Source organism: Naegleria lovaniensis, assembly GCF_003324165.1.
Source record: "Naegleria lovaniensis strain ATCC 30569 chromosome Unknown tig008, whole genome shotgun sequence".
NCBI lineage: Eukaryota > Heterolobosea > Eutetramitea > Acrasida > Naegleriidae > Naegleria > Naegleria lovaniensis.
Window position 1 is genome coordinate 194,514 of NW_025407830.1, and position 18,045 is coordinate 212,558.

General features: G+C 36.4%; 11 protein-coding genes across 11 annotated transcripts; 6 read left to right on the forward strand and 5 right to left on the reverse strand.

The window, feature by feature from the left end:
• Positions 1 to 182: 182 nt before the first annotated feature.
• Positions 183 to 1,989, forward strand: C9374_014411 (uncharacterized protein; the record flags this gene model as incomplete). Its single annotated transcript, XM_044690396.1, has 3 exons — positions 183 to 191; positions 265 to 276; positions 412 to 1,989. The coding sequence occupies 3 exons, from the start codon at positions 183 to 185 to the stop codon at positions 1,987 to 1,989; spliced, it is 1,599 nt and encodes a 532-aa protein (XP_044553003.1).
• Positions 1,990 to 2,058: 69 nt separating this feature from the next.
• Positions 2,059 to 3,181, reverse strand: C9374_014412 (uncharacterized protein; the record flags this gene model as incomplete). The annotated part of the gene is made up of 4 exons (XM_044690397.1): positions 2,059 to 2,337; positions 2,427 to 2,501; positions 2,565 to 2,618; positions 2,741 to 3,181. 4 exons carry the CDS (start codon positions 3,179 to 3,181, stop codon positions 2,059 to 2,061), a joined length of 849 nt encoding a protein of 282 aa, XP_044553004.1.
• Positions 3,182 to 3,309: 128 nt separating this feature from the next.
• On the forward strand, positions 3,310 to 4,227 carry C9374_014413 (uncharacterized protein; the record flags this gene model as incomplete). Its single annotated transcript, XM_044690398.1, has 3 exons — positions 3,310 to 3,328; positions 3,418 to 3,425; positions 3,493 to 4,227. The coding sequence occupies 3 exons, from the start codon at positions 3,310 to 3,312 to the stop codon at positions 4,225 to 4,227; spliced, it is 762 nt and encodes a 253-aa protein (XP_044553005.1).
• A 664-nt stretch (positions 4,228 to 4,891) lies between these two features.
• Positions 4,892 to 6,818, forward strand: C9374_014414 (uncharacterized protein; the record flags this gene model as incomplete). Its single annotated transcript, XM_044690399.1, has 2 exons — positions 4,892 to 6,507; positions 6,554 to 6,818. The coding sequence occupies 2 exons, from the start codon at positions 4,892 to 4,894 to the stop codon at positions 6,816 to 6,818; spliced, it is 1,881 nt and encodes a 626-aa protein (XP_044553006.1).
• Positions 6,819 to 6,882: 64 nt separating this feature from the next.
• On the reverse strand, positions 6,883 to 9,478 carry C9374_014415 (uncharacterized protein; the record flags this gene model as incomplete). The annotated part of the gene is made up of 3 exons (XM_044690400.1): positions 6,883 to 7,644; positions 7,704 to 9,128; positions 9,263 to 9,478. The coding sequence occupies 3 exons, from the start codon at positions 9,476 to 9,478 to the stop codon at positions 6,883 to 6,885; spliced, it is 2,403 nt and encodes an 800-aa protein (XP_044553007.1).
• A 584-nt stretch (positions 9,479 to 10,062) lies between these two features.
• On the reverse strand, positions 10,063 to 10,326 carry C9374_014416 (uncharacterized protein; the record flags this gene model as incomplete). Its single annotated transcript, XM_044690401.1, has 1 exon — positions 10,063 to 10,326. The coding sequence occupies one exon, from the start codon at positions 10,324 to 10,326 to the stop codon at positions 10,063 to 10,065; it is 264 nt and encodes an 87-aa protein (XP_044553008.1).
• Positions 10,327 to 10,569: 243 nt separating this feature from the next.
• C9374_014417 (uncharacterized protein) lies at positions 10,570 to 10,992 on the reverse strand (the record flags this gene model as incomplete). Its single annotated transcript, XM_044690402.1, has 4 exons — positions 10,570 to 10,596; positions 10,658 to 10,698; positions 10,784 to 10,946; positions 10,990 to 10,992. 4 exons carry the CDS (start codon positions 10,990 to 10,992, stop codon positions 10,570 to 10,572), a joined length of 234 nt encoding a protein of 77 aa, XP_044553009.1.
• Positions 10,993 to 11,068: 76 nt separating this feature from the next.
• C9374_014418 (uncharacterized protein) lies at positions 11,069 to 12,245 on the forward strand (the record flags this gene model as incomplete). The annotated part of the gene is made up of 4 exons (XM_044690404.1): positions 11,069 to 11,100; positions 11,148 to 11,347; positions 11,457 to 12,038; positions 12,094 to 12,245. 4 exons carry the CDS (start codon positions 11,069 to 11,071, stop codon positions 12,243 to 12,245), a joined length of 966 nt encoding a protein of 321 aa, XP_044553010.1.
• Positions 12,246 to 12,283: 38 nt separating this feature from the next.
• Positions 12,284 to 13,303, reverse strand: C9374_014419 (uncharacterized protein; the record flags this gene model as incomplete). Its single annotated transcript, XM_044690405.1, has 2 exons — positions 12,284 to 12,863; positions 12,948 to 13,303. The coding sequence occupies 2 exons, from the start codon at positions 13,301 to 13,303 to the stop codon at positions 12,284 to 12,286; spliced, it is 936 nt and encodes a 311-aa protein (XP_044553011.1).
• A 273-nt stretch (positions 13,304 to 13,576) lies between these two features.
• Positions 13,577 to 15,738, forward strand: C9374_014420 (uncharacterized protein; the record flags this gene model as incomplete). Its single annotated transcript, XM_044690406.1, has 5 exons — positions 13,577 to 13,997; positions 14,066 to 14,189; positions 14,255 to 14,832; positions 14,880 to 15,269; positions 15,335 to 15,738. 5 exons carry the CDS (start codon positions 13,577 to 13,579, stop codon positions 15,736 to 15,738), a joined length of 1,917 nt encoding a protein of 638 aa, XP_044553012.1.
• A 157-nt stretch (positions 15,739 to 15,895) lies between these two features.
• On the forward strand, positions 15,896 to 18,006 carry C9374_014421 (uncharacterized protein; the record flags this gene model as incomplete). Its single annotated transcript, XM_044690407.1, has 5 exons — positions 15,896 to 16,336; positions 16,512 to 16,518; positions 16,585 to 17,139; positions 17,221 to 17,566; positions 17,652 to 18,006. 5 exons carry the CDS (start codon positions 15,896 to 15,898, stop codon positions 18,004 to 18,006), a joined length of 1,704 nt encoding a protein of 567 aa, XP_044553013.1.
• Between the last annotated feature and the right edge of the window lie 39 nt (positions 18,007 to 18,045).

An 18,045-nucleotide genomic window follows, 5' to 3' on the forward strand; every position in this document is an offset into this window, starting at 1 on the left:
TTCCAAAGTTTGAGATTTGAACTTGTATCAATTTAGATTCGTGTGATTGAAAATAAATTCCAGTCGTTGAAAAGAATGAATCATCAGCTCATGGCTTGTGGATAACGAGAGATTCAACAAAAATTTTGTCTTGTTTGACCAAATGCCAAAGAATAAAAAGGAATTGAGAAATCGTCGAATAGATGACGCTCGTCACCAACACAACAAGAGGAAACAAGAGATCAAAAATAGATTTTAAAAAAAACAAAAAAATCAAACCACCAGTTCCGTTATAAGGTTGGTTTCTATTCCGATTCTTCGTGCAGGATAATTGTTTGTGTGGCCACATCTGCTTTTCTTTTGTATTTTATCATCATCTTAATATTTACTCTGATTTTTTGTGGAAACATTTTACATCATCATCACCTTTAGAAATTGAAAATGAAGGTAACCATTAGATGCAGTAACGGAGATACATTCTCTATTGATAATGTGGATATTGATAATACTGTTGAAGAGTTTAAACAAGTCGTTGCTAATCATTCCAATATTCCAGCCTCCGATCAACGTTTAATCTACAGAGGAAAAGTACTCAAGGATCAAGCCACATTGAAGAGTTATAACGTTGAAGAAGGTCTTACTATTCACTTGGTGAGAGGCAAACCATCTGGTGCCACTACTTCTACTTCTTCAACCACCTCTGCAACAACAACGCCGCCATCCACAACTACTCAAACCTCGTCAACTGTACCATCATCCACTACTACTACGGGCAGCACAACTACGAATAACACAACCTCCCAACAAACGACTACCAACCAACAACAAAATCCTTTCAATTTGTTTGGAAATTTAGGTGGTTTTGGTGGAGGAGACAATAACATGTTCGGAGCTGGTGGAATGCCAAACGTAGATCCTAATATGATGCAACAAATGATGAATAATCCTTTTGTACAAAGTATGCTCAACAATCCAGATTTCATTCGTGAAATGATGAGCTCTAATCCTCAAATGCAACAAATTATGAGAAATAATCCTGAAGTTGGTAGAATGCTTCAAGATCCTGAAATGATCAGAAGAGCAATGGAAATGGCAAGAAATCCAGAACTTATGAGAGAAATGATGAGAAATACTGATTTGGCTATGAGTAATATTGAAAATCTTCCAGGAGGTTTTGACGCTCTTAGAAGAATGTATAGCGATATTCAAGAACCTTTGCATGAAGCCACCTCTGAAATGTTTAGAGGAACAACATCAACAACAGAGCAACCAACAACATCAAACACACAGAGCTCTGTGCCACCTGGGCAACCATTTAACATGTGGGGAAATAATCCTGCCGGAACAGGAACAGCAACAACAACACCACCTACTACCAACACATCATCAACAACAACACCTACTGCCAACACTGAAAACACAGCAAATACCAATCCATTTGCAAGCATGTTTGGTCAAATGGGAATGGGTGGAATGGGAGGTATGCAACCAAACTTGGGCGGAATGAATCCACAACAAGTTCAACAAATGATGAACAATCCTTTCATGCAAAGAATGATGGGGGAAATGCTTTCTGACCCACAAATGTTGGATCAGCTCATCAACTCCAACCCAATGTTACAGCAAATGACTCAAAACAATCCAATGTTGAGAACCATGCTAAGCAATCCTCAATTTATTCAACAAGTAATGCAATTGCAAGGAATGCTCAATCAACCTCAAGGCGGTACCACAAATACTTCCACAACAACCGGAGGAAACACTTTCCCACAAATGCCAAACCCATTCTTATTTGGCAATCCATGGATGGGCGGACAAATGCCAACAACAACAACCACTGCCAATACACAACCTCCACGAGAACGATTTGCCTCACAACTTTCTCAACTACAAGAAATGGGCTTTTTTGACGAACAATCAAACATTGAGGCTCTTTTGGCCACTAACGGAAATGTCAATGCTGCCGTTGAATATCTGCTATCCAACCCTCCACCATCAAGAAATAACTAATAATGTAATTTATTCAGTAAATAAAAACAACAAGATGTTGCAATTTTACCATTGGTTTGTTTGTGGCAACTAAAACTTTCTATTCGAAAACCAATTCTTCATCATGTGTCCAGACACGACCTTAATTTGATGATAGAATGAATAGAAATCCAATGTTGTAAAAAGAGCAGACATCAAAGGATAACAGGCTCCCAACACCACACCTGGGAATCCTCTTCCATATTCCATCATGTAGGTATGAGGAGCTGATTTATAGGAACATGCCTCAAATCTTGGTAAAAAGGTCATGTCTCCTGGTTTGTAGTACAGACCTCTGATATTGCCAGGAGTGTAAGTTTCATGATGTCCCTATAATTTGAAATTTCAAGGTTTTATAGATACAAAGAGTTTCATTATTGGTATGGACAGTGAGTTCAGAAAAATTCAAGCCAACCTACCTGAATAATAAAGTCATAAACATCCATCATGTATCGTCCAGAATATCCACTGGTACCCACTGGTGTTCCATACAGCTTTTATAATGATTTCACAAAACATATTTCACAAATACTACTTGTACACAATCGTTCACTTACAATAATATATTCAGTAAAACTAAAATGGAACACACAAATATGACCAAGAGCTCCCTATACATTGGTAGTTCATCCCATAAATCATCATCCAAATTGCATTTGTATCATGCATGAATATTTACAATCATGATTTACAAAAATTTAGATCTTTCATAACACATTTCAATAATACCTACACCACACATATTAAACATCCATTGTTCTTTCATCTTTTTACTATCAAAGAAATTCATCGTTTTCACATCCGAACAATAATTTGGATATTTTTCACACAATTGCTCCAAAATATATTGACATCTCCTTTCAAAAATCGTGTCTGGATTTTCTGAAGTCAAAATATATTTTCCATCCATGTCAGGAGTTTCTCGAATCCAATCTCGTGCTAAATCTGTAATTTCACAAACGGATGTTTCTTCCTTTCCATGTTTGAGTGGTCCTAATGAAACTGGAAAATGATTGGGATATTTCTCGACAGCTTTTTTAACGATTTGATCCAATTCTTTGGGATCAAAGATGAAATGTCGGGAGAGGAGATTTTCAAAAATTCGGAATTTGGCACAAGTGTACAATGCGAGAAAGGCAATGACGCAAATCGTTGCGAGACATAAAAACATCATTTTTTTTTCAAATTTTTTAATGTAAAAATTAAGCCAAGTTGATTTTTGGCACTTCCTCGAGGGATTATTGTGTGATCCTGGCTGCAACAATAACCTCTTTCAATGGATTTGTTTTTAATTTTCCAAATATGAATGAGGACTCAAAAAGTATCGAATCAACATGAATTTTTATTCACACCAATTTTGGTCTTGTCACAACGACCAACGATTAAAAAAATTGTGACGACATTCGTAAGCCCACAAGGTAAGTCCTTGCAGCGTTCTTGACGCAAGTTAGTATTCATACATTCTCCTCGGACTGATCATGATAGATGAACATACAAAAACAAGGAATTCAATGGATCAAGATGAACTCAAAGATCCGAGCATCCATGATCAAATCTCCCCTAAATTCAACATTTCGTTGTTTTTCTACTTCATCTAAATTCAATGCTCTATCCGTTTCTTCATTCTATGATTTAAAGGCAAAAGATATTGATGGAAAGATCATTGACTTTTCAACCTTTAAGAAAAAAGTTTGTCTTGTGGTCAATATCAATGAGGATGAATTGATCAGAATGAGTAAACTCGGACACATGACTCATCCGACCGAATATAAACAATTAATGGAATTACGCCTTTTGAATGAAAAGTATGGTAAAAAAGACTTGTCCATTTTAGCATTTCCAACGTGTGAAAAAGAGGTGACTCACGAACATTCTCCACCTCAATACAATGTCAATTCCATTGTGAAGGATCCAAAACAAGCTGAACAAGATATTAAGCAAGCGATTCATGACACTTTCAAAGTCATGGCTCCCATTCACTTGAATAATTCTCATCAAGAAAATGAAGTATTTGCATTCTTAAAAGAAAAAGCAGAAGAATTGGAAAAGAAAATTGCAAGACATCCTGAACTATTGGAAGGAGAAGATATTTCAGTGATTCAAATGTTCACCAAATTTTTAGTGAATCGAAGAGGACAAGTGGTCGCAAGATTTGGAAAGGATGTAGAGCCTGAACAAATGCAAGTTTGGATTGAGCAATTACTTGCTGAAAAAGTTTAATTTAAGGAATATGAAAGTAAGGACACACTTTGACCACTGTAATTGGATAATTAATCAATGATTGGTTATGATTTGAATTGTGCCTCTAATTTAAAATACGAAATATAATAATACTCATTCTTCATTGACTGAACACTATTTATGATTCATAAATTGTTTCATTCCGACGCATCGGAAAGTAGTAAACTAATATTCAGCAGAGGAGCTGCGATGGATTTTTCTCCAATTGTTGCCAAGTTCCGTTTTCAGAAAAGTCCATCTCCAACGTATACATGCGAAAAGTATTTAGAACGATGAATAGGATACTCGAAGAAATTCAATGATACTGTTTCAAGAGGTATGCTTCAGGAATGACCTTATTTGAACAATTTAAATATAAAGGTAAATCCAGGTGGTCGTTGAAAACCACAAACGGTCCATTTAAATAGAGTTCAGTAATGGGATATTCTTGTATATGGCATGATCGTTGAAAGAAATGGTATAATTATTTCCATTCAAAGCCATGAATGAAACCCCAATGGATAAATGTTTCAAAAGGTAATAAAAACAATTTGAACAAGCTTTACAAAAATATTTATTGCAATAACTTTCATCACTCAACCGTTAATTATTAATCAAAAAGAAAATATCGTTGAAAATACAGTGCGTTGGGATTTCCTCTCTCATGAATCCACTTTCGAGTCAATTACCCCCGAAAGGTGTTTCATCCTCCTCGTCCTCAACTCCAGTTTCATCATCGGGATCTACCTTGTGGTTCTCTTTCAATAATAATTCTCAAGATCAAAAAGTTCCTCCTTCCGAAACGCTTCATACTTCTCTTCATCCCTTGTCGATCCATGTAGAACAAGAGAAGAGTCGTTTGAATTCAACTTGCTCACAACAGGAAGATCAAGATAAATCATCCAATATATCCTCAACGTTGAATACAGAAGAATCCTCGTCCGAGGTTGTTTCTACACCTAATCCAAGTGCTGCTGATAGTATTCAACACAGTGAAAATCGATCATCTTTACATCTTATTCAGGAATTGACCAAATTACTCAAAATGGAAAAAGAAAAAAACAGAATATTGCTCATGGAAAAACAAATTTGGAAGCAAAAAGAAAAACACCTCTCTCAAATTTTACACAATGATTTGGAAAATCTTAAACAACTTTCAGATGGCACAAGTACAAGCATTGGAAATTCCACTCCACAATCGACGACAAATTCCATGTTTTTTCAAAATTTCAACAATTACAACAATTCTCAATATTCGAATATGAATGAAACGGTCAATACTAATGGTTGCTTTACTCCAATGACGAGTACTTCATCAGCACCCTCTCCAGTTACATCATGTTCTTCAAGATCACAAATTCATAACAACATGACCACTCCAATTCCACCACCGAAACCTCTTCGATTAGTGACACGAGTTAATACTTCCAGAAAAGAAGCTAAGGAAGAGGATTTATTAGAATATATCAAAGAATTTATTAATTTAGAAAAGGAATATATGATGGCCATGAAGTGTGTGAATCGATACTTCCTCCCACTCATTCATGAATGTTTCAAGAAGAGAGAAATTTCTTGCTTTCCCAATTTGTTGGCAATGGATCATTTGCTAGTCCTGATGAAATTGAATTCTCAACTTTATCAAGAATTTGACAATTTACTACATCAGAGCCATTCCAAGAGGTCCAAAAATTGCGGTTCACAAGATCAGCTTGCTGAGCATACGACCTTGTTCGAAGGGTTCTTAACTATACTATCTGAAAATGTCCACAAATTGAGAATTTTCAAACTTTACACCGAGCATCTTCCTACCATGTTACAACTTGTAAAGAAGGAATTGAAAAGTAATGAAGTATTTCGAGAGTATGTGAGACGAAGTGAAAAACACTTGTACTCCCTCAAAGGTTCATTGTGGAGAGTAGATTCGTTTTTCAAGTTTCCCTTAGAGTACATTCCAAGGGCGCTGGAGATTTTACAACAGTTGAAATCAGTTGTAGAGAGAGGTAGATATGCAGAGAGTGAGACGCTTGCAATGATTGTCGAAAAGTATTCAAAAATCCAAAGTCACATCTACAAATCAACGAAACCCAAGGTGGATTTGTCTCAAATGACCGAAATTGCAGAATCACTCGAAATGATTGGTTTAGTGACTGCAAGTAGGTATTTGATTAAGAGTGGTCTTGCCGAGAAGATGAGAGAAAGTGGAGCAGTGACGCCGTGTCGATTATTTCTTTTCAATGATATGCTCATTATAAAATACACTCGAAAGTATAGGTGGCTTTGGTAAGTAGCAATTGGGTATCCTAATCCACAAATTGACGCTTGACAGCGTTAAAAAAGTAGTTTTTTATCTGGATGAAATTTGTTTACAGCGACTACCACTTGTTTGCGTTAAAAACTATGACAGTAATCCTTACCTACTGACTGTGATTAGAGGAAATTTTGAACAAAAGCAATATAGCATAACAATACGGTTTCGAGAGGTGCAAGAGGTTTCAGAATGGATGGAATTGATTGAGGATTGTATTGACAAGGAGTGTACATCGATTATCGATGCGTCAGCCAGATGGTTTCCAGATGAGCAATCAAAATAAGTTAAATAGTCCAAAATTGCAAAATTATCAAATAAATGTTGAGGCCTAGTTGAAGTGATCAACACTAATTGTTGCTGTTACTTCCAGATGTGGATGCCGTGCCTTGTGAAACAATATTCTTTTGAGCCTTGCCTAATTCGACGGTTCTCGCTCGTTGTGCAAAGCCAAGAGAGCACAACGTTTCTGGGCAGCTTTCAACGGTTGGACTCACATTCACAAACATGAGCATCTTTGAATTGCCACCCAAGGAATCTTGAAGAAGGGATGTTAGTTTAGAATTTCTGTAAGGAATGTGACCCTTCTTTGATGAAAGAGCAGAAATGACGTCACCCAAAGCGCTTAAACTCTTATTGATGCTTTGAGCCTCCTTCAATCGATCACCCTTAACATCCGTTCTCTTCAACCTTTCACTTCCAGCCAAGTCAATCAAGTGGAGTTTTCCTGATAGTTTTTGCTGGGTATAAAGATTCACTCCTTCTACAAACACGCTTACAATGCAATGAGATCTAGAACTGTGAGCATTGATGTTGTTACTTCCAGTGGCTCTATTTTCATATCCTTGAGAGAGAACTTTTCTGACATCGTCCGAAGAATTAACTTTTATGCGAGTCAAGCCTGGTACCGACACCTTGTTGCTGAGCATGATTTCTAGCTTGGTCTTGTCTTTGGTCAGCAGATCATGAAGGTTTTCATTGTAAATTTCCATGACAGCCACTTCGACTTCATAACTGTATTCTCCTTTTCGTTCTTTGATCATGAAGAACACTTCATCCAGAGTATTGTAATTGACTCCTCTATTATTTGGAGGCCCCTCCATTGTAAATGTCTAGTTATTTTGGTTGTGACAGAATTGAAATTAATAGGAAGAATAACATCATAACATACCTTGCCTGAACCAGTTTGCCCATATGCGAAAATACAAACATTATATCCATCCAAAATCGAAGTTGCCAAAGGTTTAACATCTTCAAACACTTGAGCCTGTGTTGAATCAATTCCAAATACACTATCAAACTCAAATTTGTAAGACTTTTTGGCTTCCTTGTCATAAACTTTCACTTCCTTATCGTCAACACATTCAATACAATTTTCAGTTTGTCCATCTTCGGGAAGTAACGGTCTCACTCTCAAATTCACTCTTATATTGCCTTTTAGATCTTGAAGCTGGTTGTAAAGCAATCTTCTTTCCTTGAGTTCCTTCTTGTATTTCTCTTCTAAATCCTTGTAACCATCCATGAGCTTCTTGAGACCTGTTGAGGATATTTTGTGGAGAGATGCAAGAAATTCTTTTTGCATTTCTTGCGTTTCAACCTTGAGATATTCATTCTCCAGTTTCACTGCTTGGATTTGTTTTTTCATACGCACTATCTTCAATTGGGCATGTTTTAACGAGCCCTCTTTTTGTTCCTTCAATTTATCTGCAGCCTCTTTCAATTCTTTTGTGTGCTTTTGTTTCATATCTACAATGCTCTTATCCAAAGTGACAACCTTCTCTTCGAGCTGTGTGTTCTTTTGCTTCAACTTTTCAATTGTCTTTTGCATTTCTGAGCTTGCTGAATTTTGTTTCTCCGCTTCCTTAATAAAATCTTTTTGCTTTTTCTCTGCCTGTTTATCAATCTCCTTCTCCATTTCACGTTTCTTTTTTTCTAGTTCTTGGTCTGCTTCTCGCTGTTTCTTTTCGAATTCCTTCTCCAGGTCTTTTTTCTTCTTTTCAAAATCCCTCTCAAGCTCTTTTTGTTTCTTGTCAAGATCAACAACTGATTGACTGGCTGTAGTGGTTGTTGCACCACCTCGTGGGGTAGTTCTTGGGGTTGTCACTTTTCTCGCCTCATCTACTTCAGCTTTTGCTTTTTGCAGCTCTTCCTTCAGTTTTTGAATTTCTTCTGCCTGTCTGGTTTTTGTTTTTTGGTCTTCCAATTGTTTTTGAAGAGCTTCTTGCAATTCCTTCTTTTTCTTTTCATATGCTTCTTCGGTGACAAATTTTCCAGCTGCGTTTTGTGGATTGATTGTAGTAGTGACTTGTTGAGAAGGAAGAGAAGGTTGTGACTTTAACGATGCCGTGGATGATTGTTTTGTAAGAGTAGTGGGTTGTGGTGGTTTTTCTTGTTCATCTTCCGATGACAAGACATCGTCTTCATCTTCTGACAACAAGTCGTCAAGATCCAAGCCACCCAAACCTAATTGACTGGCAAGTTGTTTTCTCTTCTGTAATTGTTCTTCTTTCGTTTTTTTGTTCTTGTTCGGATCGTAAGAGACAGGTTTTTGAAACGTTTTTTCCTTATGTCTTGGACTTTCTTCCGTGATGTCTTGCTGTAAATCAGGAAGTAAAAAAGATTCAGGGTTGGTGTCCATAGATGTAGGCATCCATTCCGACCGCATGCATCAATTCAAGATGCATCAACAAGAAGATTAAAATCATGCATTTCTTTCTGTTGAAAACCTACCACTCTTCTCACATAATTTGCAGGAAACAATCCTACTTCTCCATTTGCTCTCTCTCCGATCCACCAATTACTTTCGTGAGTTTCAATTACTTTTACCTTTTCATATTGAGTAAGGGTTAAGTGTTGCTTATCGGACGGAAAGAAATTATACAAGACCTCAACCACAAATTTTGGCGTTCTTCCTGCCAAGCTTGATGCATCCATGTGGTTCATCATTTGACGATGATGATGATGTTTACTTCTTCCGATAATATATTCAAGGATTGAGAAACCTCTCCAATGATAACGAGAAGAGATGTTTTTTTTTGAGTGTTGTCTTCCCGCCTCTCTTGTTCGTTATTTCGTATTCGTAGAAAAAGGAGGGAAGACGCAAAGCAACACTAGAAATCATGATGTTGTAGCTTTGTGTTCATCAAAATGGAAGGCCTTTTGTATCTCAATAATGATTGATGTAAAATGAAATGATGAATCATGATTGGTTTTGTTGCGTTCGGAATCTGATGAGAAGTGATGAGAATGGAGATAATCTGACCCGAAACATGATCATTGTTTTTGATAGGTTATGTAGTAGCCATGAATTTTGATATCGGTTTTGATTTTTCATCATTATCGTCATCATCATAATAATAATAATAATTAAATTAATAACTAGATTGCTTGATGATATTTATTATGTTACACTAGTGTGTATGTATTCATCATACTATTTTTGTAACCATTTTCATGAATGATGAAAACAAAACAAGAACGACACCACAATCGGATGAATTCAATGAATGTATACACTCATATAAACATACCTAATCCAACATTTGATATTTAAATTCTTCAAAATTAATGAGACCATCTTCATCCCAATCGGCTTGTTTGATCATTTCCTCAATATCTTCACTGGTCATAATTTCATCCATACTTTTCATCAATTCTTTCAGTTCGTTCTTATCCAATCTTCCATCGTGATTGGAGTCAAATTTATCGAAAAGAGTTTTCAGTGTTTGAAGCTCTTCACTCGATGCCTTTTGTTCTTTCTGTTGTAGTTCTCGTCTCTTTTGCTCTTGTGACATTTTTTGTTGTTTGTTGACATTTCATCATGTTTTCAAAAGTGTGCACAGGATCGATTATGTCAAATTTGTCAGCCAATAGAACTATTTGGATTTCGCTCCACAGGATTTCATGTCAAAAGTCTTATCAAACATGTAGTGGTGTTTATTGAATTGTTTAAAGCAAAGGTGGTTATACTGAATGCAATTTTATAATACAAATTGGATGAAAATACATGAATTGTACACACCAAGTGTGTTGTTGCATTAAAACTTTTCCATCTGTTTAACAAACTAACGTTGTTACAAAAGAAATGCTTGTCATTGACCCAAAAATGTAAAACCCAATACTTACCTCTTCAAAGTCAATTCTGCCATCTCCGTCCATATCGGCATCTACGTAATTGAAATAAAATATTATTTCAAATCAAATTTCAGTAACGATCATTGTAGGGCTGTAAATTAAAATTTCAATGCTCACCTTTCATCATTTGATCCACATCATTTTCTGTAATCCTTCCATCGGTCAGTTCCTTCATCATGGTAAATAATTCAAGCCGATCGATCGTGCCTGATTTATCTGAATCAATTTTTTCAAACATATTTCTGTAAATATTGATATCTTGTTCCGATAGTTTTTTAGACTTTAATAATATTTCCCTAACCATGACATGATCAAATAGTTACCATCTTTCAAAAATATAGATACTTTGTTGATTTTTTTCTTGAGTTACGAAATAAAAACGATTTGGAATACAATAAAAAAATGCAATTTCCCAAGTCTTCAGATGGAAGTAGGTATGTGTCGTCACGAGCAGTGCCAGAGGGTAATCATACATGGACAGCAAATTTATGACCATACTCTTGTTGACCTTTCTGTTTGTCACCTTGTTTATAGTGCTTGCTAATTATCGAACGACTAGAAATAATAATTTTTTGGATCAGATGTCCATTCCGTGTGATGATGACAATGATTTGATGTTGAAGAGGAGAAAAAATAGAATTGCTGTGTTATGGACTGGAGATATACGATGGTTTGGTGGAGGTAGGTGTGCATCCCTCTCGAAAACGTTCCAATATTTAATTTGGAACAATTCTTGTACCAATTCAAATTCCGAAATTGTTTAATCCATTTTTTCTAAATGTCACAATAGCTTTTAATTTTATGAGAAACTTGTTACTTGCACACAATGAATTTCCAGATTTATTTATTCACATGTACTACTCTCATCACGGGGAAAAAGATTATTTCGAACAAATTCGACCTTTTTTAAAGCGTCTTGTCAAAGCTACGCTTGTTAAATTTGATAGGGAGGCAATTATCAAACACATTCAGAGTCAATATTCGAATTTTCATGTTTTTTTGGAGGAATGCAAGCATCATACCTCGGAGGATACATGCATCCAATGGTTTTATTCAAAATCACAAATTCGAGAGGCCTTTTCCTATATGGAGCGTCACAATAATTTACTAGCTGCAAGACGTAACGTTACAACGTATTACGACCTTGTCTTTCGATTAAGCCCAGAAGTTATATTTGAAGCTCGAATGGACTTGCAAAATTTTGCGTTAGAACCTGACACTTTTTATACTTCACAATTGTACAATAGAGGAGGAGTCAATGATGAAATTGGTTTTGGATCTGTTCAAGTCATGAACACATACTCGTCGTTGATATTGAACGCAGAAAAATTGGCAAACTTGACTTCGACCTTTCATCCACAACTTTATTTAAGTAAGTATTGTGAATTCATGAAGCAAGTTCGTTCATCATGTATGGAACTAAAAAGAGCACCAATTATTGGAGAAGCATGATGTGAAGCTAATTCCTATTAGCTACCGGCGTATCAGAGCTTTGGAATTTGCAAGCCATGCTTCTGAAATACGGGAACCTTTCGATGACCTGCTCGCTAGGAACACCTCAATGAATGGAAAACCTTAAGAAAATTTATTCATCACAACAAGTATCTGTTTCGACCATTATTCTTGAAGTTGGAAACTTGGATCCAATTGCTTGAGCTTGTCTCTAAGCTCTTTTAACTCTTCATTCTTATTCTTTACAATGGTCATCATGTTTTGGAATTGAGAGGTTTGATTAACTTTGAGTGTGAGCTCGTTTTGAGCAGTAACAAGATCCTTTTTGATGGCATCTCGTTCATGTTCTAATTGTAACACTTTTTGTTCGTTTTGAGAGGCTTTGACTTGTGTTTTTTCCAGCTCTTCGTTTTGCGATTTGATGATAGAATTCAAGTGAGAGACCTTATTTCTTAACTCTTCGAGTTCCTTCTCATCATTTGGATCATGAGTTCCTTGCAACTTGTTTTTCAATTTTTTAAGCTCATCATTGACAGTGTTGTATTGATTAGTAATTTCCGTCTTTTCTTTCATCATTTCATTGTATGATTTTTGCAGAGTTGTCAATTGTTCTCTCATGGAATCATTTTCTTTTTTCAATTTGAGAATATCTTCTGAATTTGTTTTGAGAGATGGCAGTTTGTTTCCTCCCACACTCTTGGGAAACATGTTATTTTCCATTTTGGCAATTTCTTGCAAGGTTTCTCTGTACCAAGTCACCAACGGAACAAGCAGAATCATGACATGTTGGAATACAAAGAGAATTTTCTACTATACAGACACTACTTACTCATTCTCAATACTTGAAATATCCACCTTCAATTTGAAACCAGCATCATCGGCTTCCTTAAATACTTGTCTCAATAATTCAAGAGAAGTATGGTTGGAATATTGAGTCTCGGACTTGATGGTTGACTTGAGAACCGTTTCCAAAGCATCAATAATATTCTTAACTTCCAACAAGCTATATTGATTGTCGAGTAATCGACTGTCCTTCACTTCTTCAATGACCTTGGACACCTCTCTCAGATGCAACTCGGTTTTATGATGCGTAAATTTGAGATAACTCTCCACGACATGTTTATAATGATCGGAAAGGCCTTGCAATAATACCTCATCGGCAGCGAGTGATTGATTAGATTGCATGTTTTGGTGTGTTGGGTGATGAAGTGGTATACTCCGTTGCGAGCGGGAACGGTGTTGTAGAGGTGTTTGATTTTTTCTGAGGTGAATGTTCGAGAGAGGACTTTGTACTACAATTTTCAGGTACGAGTTCACTCACTTGATGAGAATGCAATCATCAAACGCACGCTCTCTCAGTGATTCTTGTGCTTGCCACAACCATCTTGATGAAATGTTTGTAATAGAATGGCGGTAATGCTTTCCTAGCCGGGAAAATTTACAAAAAATTGCATCGAGATGACTGAGCGATCGGCAAGCTCCTTATCAAAAGTGTCGACCACTACAAGTAAAAGTACCAATTCAAAAGTATCAACCTCGAATAATAACAATGCAACGGCCACTAATTCAAGACCCAATTCACGAATTGATGGTGATGGGGAGGTACTTTCTTCCGAAGAGAAACAAGCGGGACAAGTGATTTCAACGGAAACGAATCAAGATGAATCATCACCAACCATTCCGAATGAAAGATCGGGAGACACATTTTCTGCTTGGAAAGCTTTCCTCTCAAAACTAAGGTCGAGTGTGCTCGTTGATTATGCGGAAGAAAAAAATAGGGTGGCCTTCAGAAATCAATTCTTTCAGCATGTAAAGGAGGTGTATAAAAAATTAAATTTACAAGAAGAAGATATTATTCCAAGATTGGAGAAAATAGACAGTATGTTTCCGAAGGTGAAATTCAATTCAAGTTATTTAAATCAAAATTTTACGTAATTTATTTGCAAGATGAAGGAAATTGGAGCTCGAACGCAGCGCATGCAATTAAAGCAGACCTGTTCGGATCGATTGAGTACAATATCAAAAAACAACTTGAAGCAAACAAAGCACTTCGGGAACCAAAGCCAATTGAGTACGTAATTGCGTTAATTTTTGATGTGTTGGACCATCAACTCTGTGGTTGTTTATTTCAAAAAGTGAACTGCTGTTCAATGTAGCAACAACCGTGTCAAGAGATTTTACATTGAGCTCAATATGTTCGAAATATTTTCACGATATCAATTTGTCTTCCTGTAAAATTACTGAGATAGATTCAGAATTTGTGAATTATTGCAAGTTTTTAGAAGTGTTAAGCCTCTCATTTAACAAACTTACCTCTATCAGGTGCCTTCCACAAAATTTATATGGACTTACTGCATATTCTAACTCAATTTCAAAAATCGTTCCCTTAAAGACATTTGCAAATATTGTTCATTTAGGATTAGGCTACAACAGATTGAATAATTTAGCCTTTGTTGAGAATTGCCCATATCTTGCCTCGTTAGATGTCAGTTTTAACGATTTAACAAGTTTGGAACAATCCCTTCAATCCTTGACCAAAGTTCCTTCTTTGAAAACGCTAAATTTACAAGGAAATTGCTTTTGCCTGCTGGAGCATTATAGAGGGGCTGTGTTTTCTTCTTTACCAAAGATTGAAACATTGGATAACGAATCATTTTCAGAGGAAAGCAGGAAAAGATATATGGATCTATTTCATGGGTTCTCTGGCGACAAAAGTAAGTTGGAGAGAATTTTATACAATCAGTACCAGTATTCATGATAGAGACGAAACTCGTGGTAACATTATCTTCACTAACGGGGGTTAATTTTGACGATGAAATTAAATTAATTGAGGATGAAATTACCTCTACTAACGATTCAAAGAATGGAAAGAAAACACCCATCAAAAGAATACCATCAGCCAGTAAAAAGAAAGCCCCAAATGCCAAGAAACCAAGCGAAACTACATTTTTCAAGAGTATTTATTACGTTGTAAGATTTTCTTGGCCCAAAGAGGATGACAAAGATGAAATCAGCTTTATTGAGAGCAATCCTGTCTATTTACCTGACCCAGATCCAAAGACCAACTCGAAGATTGTTTCTATTGATTTTAAGGATTCTTTTGAATTTCTTATTTCCGAAAAATCTCTTGGAGTGAAGCATCATATTGAAAGTAAGTATTTGAGTTATCATTCTGGTTCCATGGTGGTATATAAATAATGTCCAACATCTCAACAGAACCTCTAAGTTTTTACATTTATCGAATTGTTGCCAATATTCAAGATGACGATGATTCCAACAAGATTGAGTTGTCAAGAGATTTACTGGGAATTTTGTTTGCAAATTTTAATGAATTCTGGGAGAAGGGTTTTTCGCTTCCTGTACCGATTCCTGAAGATGACGACTCTGCCAAGTCCGGAGACGAGCTCAAGGCACTCATGAAGAACTCGTTAGAAGAGCGTCACAATCTTCAAAACGATGTTAGTACATCATCTTGTTCAGGTTTGACGATGGGAGTTTCCATCACACAACCCAGCGAGATTTGGGATAACTATGAAAAAGACTGGAAGGATCCCAAGAAGAGAAAACAAGCTTTGAAAACTGCCAACGCCAACAACAAGAAACCACCTTCCAGAAAGTAAGCACCACAAGGATACCAATGTCTTCTTTCCACAAGAACTTTCCATGAAACAATGTTTACAATAGGACATTAAACTCCTCGTCGCTCAAGTCACACGTCGCACATGTCCAACAAGAAATTTCAAAGGTTCAGATTTTCAAAAACATCATCTTTAAAAAATGTCACAAACCCACTCACTGGTCAACAACACTCTGCCGATCCTCCTTCTCCTTGTGTTCCTCTTCATCCATACAGTTTCGACAAGCGCCGACGAAGAAGTCATTGTCCGAGCACCCATAGGAACCTATCAGGGATTTATTTCACAATTTACTGAATATCAAGCCACAGCGAGAGCATTCACAGGCATTCGTTATGCACAAGCTCCGGTTGGCTCTCTACGATGGAAACCCACACAACCTGTCAATCCCTTTTCTGGAATTTACAATGCAAATATTGAAACACCTGGATGTCCACAACGATGTGAATTACCGCCTCATACATGTCCCAAGACACAAAGTGAAGATTGTTTGTTTTTGAATTTGTATACTCCTCGCTTGGGAGCTATTCCAAAGGATCAATTATTGCCAGTGTATGTGTTTTTCCCTGGTGGTCATTTTGAGGTAGGTGTGTGAAAGAAATTTGTTGATCCCAAATTTGATCCACACCATTGTTGTTGTGGAATATTTTGGCAAATGACACAAATGTCCATTTTTCTATTGCAATTTTTGAATATTTTCATGATTTCAATATTGAACATTCTGCAACAATTCATGTTTGGTTGGACGATGAAAATAGCAAGGAAGTAAGTAGAGTGATGCCATTCCATCATTGGTGTGAAATTATAATTTATTTGGAATTTGAATTGCAGCTCCAAACTCCATTCTCTACGATGGTACTTTCATTGCTAACAAGACTTCCATCGTCATGGTCATTGCTGGTTATCGATTAGGAGCATTAGGTTGGCTAGCAAATGCCAATGCACAAATGTCTGGAAATTATGGTTTCATGGATCAATTAACTGTTTTGAAATGGGTTCAAAATAACATTGCTGCATTCGGTGGAGATCCAAAACGTGTGACCATTGGTGGCCAATCTGCTGGAGCTACTTCAACGACGGCTCACTTAATCAGTCCAGCAAGTAAGGGACTTTTCCATCAAGTCATTGTTGAGAGTAATCCATTGGTATTGCCCATGAGATTGATGGACGATGTGACCATTAATTTGGCAACTCCTTTTGCAAAACAAGTGGGGTGTGACGTGAGTGATTTTTCATGTTTTCAAAACTTGTCAATTGATTCAATTTTGCAAGCTCAATATTATATGGATAGTTATAAGAATTTATCCATTCCTTTGGAGACATTTTTACCTTGGGCACCAACGGTTGCAAGTTTTGACAAGTTGATTCCATATCAAACCTTTGAGGGTGAGTAGTTGAATCATTTGTGGGAATTATGTGAATTTATTCATTTGTGTTTCAATATTCATGAATATTCATTTCACACAGCTGTACAAAAGGGATATTATCACAAAGTTCCAATGATTTTTGGAAATGTGGCTGAAGAAGCTCTCATTTTCATTTATATGGGAATTAAGAAAAAGATGACCACATTAGATTATGTGGCATTGTTATATGCTGTTTTTGGTATTGAAGATGGAGCTAGAGTATTGAATTGGTATCGTCCTCTTCTCGATGGAGATAAACGTCCAGAAGTGAGTATTATGGGAACAGATTATATTTTCCTTTGTCCATTGAGAAATGTTCTCTCACAGATTACCACACAAAATCCTCAATTACCAGTGTATAATTTTATTTTCAATCATGTATTGACTTTTGATGCTTGGGGACCAAAGTAAGTTTTCAATGGTACGACATGCAAAGTTCATTCATTCAAAATGGTTGATTGAATAATTATTTAAATTGCAATTCAATGATAGATACACTTATTGTGTGGGACATGTTTGTCACGGAGCTGAATTGCCATTCGTTTTCCATTCACTTGGAGTTCATACTTTGCCTGATATGCATTTCAGTCCTCAAGAAGATGTTCTTTCGACATCCATTGTCAATTACTTTACGAATTTTGTGAAATTTGGAAATCCAAACGGGAATTCAACTTCAAGTGTGACTTGGCCTCAATTCAGTGCCAACAATCGACAAACCATGATGTTCCAAACACCTGCCAATCAACTAGTCAAAGACTACAAGAAATCTTATTGTGATGAATGGGATTACATTGGATATGATCATGGCTGGTTGAATCAACTCATCGATCAACTGAAAAAGAATTAAGTAAATTTATGGAATACCATGTAGGAATGTATTAATTTT